At 58.7% G+C, this 3,706-nt stretch overlaps 1 protein-coding gene across 1 annotated transcript; it reads right to left on the bottom strand.

Annotated features, from left to right (window-relative positions):
• Positions 1-283: 283 nt before the first annotated feature.
• On the bottom strand, positions 284-1,644 carry CITED4 (Cbp/p300 interacting transactivator with Glu/Asp rich carboxy-terminal domain 4). Its single transcript, XM_047083684.1, has one exon. The coding sequence runs from the start codon at positions 1,364-1,366 to the stop codon at positions 812-814; it is 555 nt and encodes a 184-aa protein (XP_046939640.1). The 5' UTR covers positions 1,367-1,644; the 3' UTR covers positions 284-811.
• Positions 1,645-3,706: the final 2,062 nt, after the last annotated feature.

Below are 3,706 nucleotides of genomic sequence, written 5' to 3'. Positions count from 1 at the left end.
TGAGGGCAGCACCACCAAGCTCTCCCACCCTTTCTCTGGGCTGAGAAGTCCAACCTAGGTGCCTGTGGGTTACTCCACCGCCAGGCAGCCTCTGCCTTCCAGATTATGATGTAACAGTTGCACAACTCACAGATATTTTTGAAAGAAACTGTCAATTTCCTCTCCTGGGCACTGCCGGGGGCTGTGGCCTCCATCCCACCCAGAGTCCCCAACAGCCTCAGGACTCTAGAACCCAAATATAGTGCAGGGTTGTTGAAGTGATAAAGAAACGAAAACGCAAGACTGTAAAGTGACCCAGTTTTATTTTGGTTTTGGAGGCCAGGGGGGGCATTGCCCCACTGTGCAGGGATCAGGGCTGTACAGTCTTCTCCTCCCCAGGGCGGGGGCCCAGGCAGCAGGGTGGAGGCCCGGTGGATTGGCGGCTCCAGGGACCCAGTGACCGCAGTAGGTTGCACAAGGAGAGAAGGGGCATCAGGCAAGCAGCCTGGAATGGCTCAGATTGGGGGGTGGGGTAGAGGAGAATCCGAGAGGACAGAGAATCCAAGAACCGGGAGTCCGAAAGGGGGTCCGGTCCCCTTCACTTTACCGCCGAGGCTCCGGGACAGAGAGGGGGAGCTAAACTGTCATCCTGCAGGAGGCAGGGCCTGGAGTGAGGCCAGGCGTCCCAGCCCGGCGTCAGGCTCTGTGCGCTAACCCGCTGCCTCCACCCTCACGGAGGGTGCGCGCGGGGCCCAGGCGCAGGGTGCGGACTCCGGCGGGCAGTCAGATCCCCTTCTCCTCTCGGGCGCGCCAGGCAGGCGCCCGACCGCATTCAGCAGCTCACCGAGCCGGCGGGTGGCGCCGACCCCAAGTCCGAGAAGCAGTCGAACTCGCTCTGGCCCAGGAAGAGCTCGGGCAGCTCGCGCACGCGGTGCAGCCCGAGCTCCAGCTCCAGCGACGTCAGCGCTTCCTCGTCGATGAGTTCGGCGTCCATGCAGCCCAGGGCGTGCGCGGGCGGCGGTGGGGCCGGGGCGCCGGGCGCCGGCTGCAGGCACTGGGGCCCTCCCGGGACGCCGGGGGGCGCGGTCGCGCGGCCAGGGTACAGCGTCGCCACCGGCTGCAAGTGCGCGCTGCCGGCGGCCGGCGGTGGCACGGCCGGAAAGGGCTGGAAGGCAGGCGGCGGCCCGAAGGGCCCGTACGCCAGGGCCCCGGGTGGGGGCGGCGGCGGCGGGCCCAGCGGAGTCCCCCGCGGCCGCAAGCCGCTGTCCAGGCCCGGGCCCGCGTACGGCTGCAGCGTCCGGAGCGCGTGGGGGCCGTGGGAGGGCGCGCCGGGCGGCGGCCTCTGCACCAGGCGGTAGCCCTCGGCGAGCATCAGGTGGTCGGCCATGACGGCGGGCCGGATGCCTGCAGGGGCGGGGGGCGGATGGTCAGCGCGGGCGTCCCTCGGTCCCGGCCAGCTCTTCCTCCGCGGCGAGGGATCCGCGTCCCGTGCCCTCACCGCAGCCCAGCCAGGCCAAGGAAAACGGCACTCGACCCGCGCTACTGTCCAGCCCAGGGCGCACCGAACTCAGAGGTCCCGCGCGCCCCGTGGTCTCAGCTCTCGGCAGCTAGAACACCGCACACCCACGGGTTCGGGCTCTGAGACCTCCGCGCCGCGCCCCCAGAGTCAGTATCTTCTTATACCAGAGGCGGAGCTTCCCCGCCCCCAGGCGCTCATTGGCTGAATGGGACGCTCCTGGGCCGGCCTGTCCCCCTCCTCCAGGTTTCAGCCCCGCCTCTCCCGGAGCTCCGCCCTTTGGGCCCGAGGCTGTGCCTTCAGGCTTAGAGAGCTGTCCTGGGGAGGGAAAAGTTTTGCAATTTTCAAGGGGTTTGGGCTGTCTCCTGCTCAGCCTGGGACTGGCTGGGGCCAAGCTCGAATTGACCGGAAGGTGGGTTGGGAAGGGCCAAAGGTTTGGGTCCCCAGAGCTGTAGGATCACAAGCTCAACTTCTTAATTTTCCAGATGGAAACCGAAGCTCAGCGGTGGAAAGGATTTCCTGGGAATACACACCAAAGTCTTAACAGGATGGAGACATGGCTTTGTGACTGCCATCTCTACACAGGACACATGCACTTTAGCGGTGCAGGGTACCCCGGAAAGTTAACTGCTTGTCCCCATGACCCCAGGGGAGTCCGAGGCTCCCTCACGGGTTCCCACTTACTTGTCGGTGGAAGCATGTACTGGGTTGTTATTAAAGTAATTTATAGGCACGTCTCCTGAAGGACTTGTATCCTCAGCATTTGGCCCAGAGCCTGGCTCAGAACAGGCTTTTAGTAAAGGTTGGGTGAAAGAACAAATGATCAAATGAATTGAAACTCATTCACCTGAGCTTCAGTTTCTTCATCTGCAAAACGGGAGCAACGGCAGCACTGACCCTACTGAGTTGTCCTGAGGGTTAAATAAAGCAGGGCATGTATAGTGCCTGGCACATAGTAGGTGCTCAAAAATGTACCTCAAATGAATGAAAGGCTGGATTTAGTTCTGTCCCTAGAGATCTTCAGAGTCGGGGATCTTGCACCTTCCCCTGATAGACTGGTAACAACTGGGATGTTTAGAGTGCTTTACATTCCACAAGCATCTTTTTTTTTTTTTTAATTTATTTTGAGAGAGAGAGAGGAAGCAGGAGGGGCAGAGAGACAGGAGAGTGAGAATCTCAAGCAGACTCCACACTGTGAGTGCAGACCCCAACGCGGGGCTTGATCATGACAGTTTGTGAGATCACGACTGAGCTGATATCAAGAGTTGGACGCTTTACTGACTGAGCCACCCAGGCGCCCCCCGACAATCATCTTAATGGGGGCAGGGCATGGATTAGCAGCCCCATTTTGCAGATAAGGAGACTGAGGCACACAGAGAAGTGGGCGTCCTGGGGTCCTGCACAACCAGAGCTAGCATGTGAATGCCTGTGTCCTTAAAGCAGCTGGAGTCTCTCCAGGTGGCCAGGAGAGAGCCACCTGAACCTTGCCCTTCACTTCTTTGCCACTCTGCCCCTCCCTTCTTTGGATCTTCTTCCCTGGTAGTGTCCTTGGGACTTCCTGGAACTTGGGTTTATCCAGCTGATGCAGAGGGGAGAACCTCAGAAGCCCAAGTTTTAGTCATATCCCCACCACTGGCAAGCACTGTGACAGCTGGGGGTTATGAGGGGGTTGTCCCTTGATTCCCAGGGCCTCGGTTTTCTGCTCAGTGAAAGGGAGATTCTAATCCCTGCCTGGTCACCCTGAGAGCTTGTGGCAAGGTCACTAGTGACGATGGGTGTGACCACGTTTTATGCCAAGTATAAAAGGTGCACAGTGGGGTTGATTCTCCTGAAACTCCAATTAATGCTTCACATAGAAACTCCTAAGGCTGGCTGCACCTGGGACTCACCTGGACATGTGTATCAAGTGGGGGAAGGTGGGAGGGCTTTTGAAAAATACTAAACCTCTGCCCCCACCTAAACCTCCCGACTCAGACTCTGTGAGGGTATTTTTGAGTCACAGGAATTTGTGTTTTCAAAGAGCGATCCTGTCATTCTGGCCTAGTTGATCCAAGGATGCTAACATTTGGGAGCCATTGTGCCACTAAACAGTTTTCTCAAAAAAACAAATAAATAGCGTGTGTGTGTGAATAATGTTAAAAAGCCCTTTAATGTAGTCAACAAATATTTATTGGGCACCCACTCTGTGCCAGACATTGATCGCCTAGTGGT

The sequence above is a fragment of the Lynx rufus genome, unplaced genomic scaffold (genome assembly GCF_022079265.1).
Source record: "Lynx rufus isolate CCGP_SWC_20201006 ecotype Redwood Valley unplaced genomic scaffold, mLynRuf1.p SCAF_2, whole genome shotgun sequence".
Lineage (NCBI taxonomy): Eukaryota > Metazoa > Chordata > Mammalia > Carnivora > Felidae > Lynx > Lynx rufus.
The sequence above is the reverse complement of the archived record's forward strand: the minus strand, read 5'-3'. Positions and strand labels throughout refer to the sequence as shown.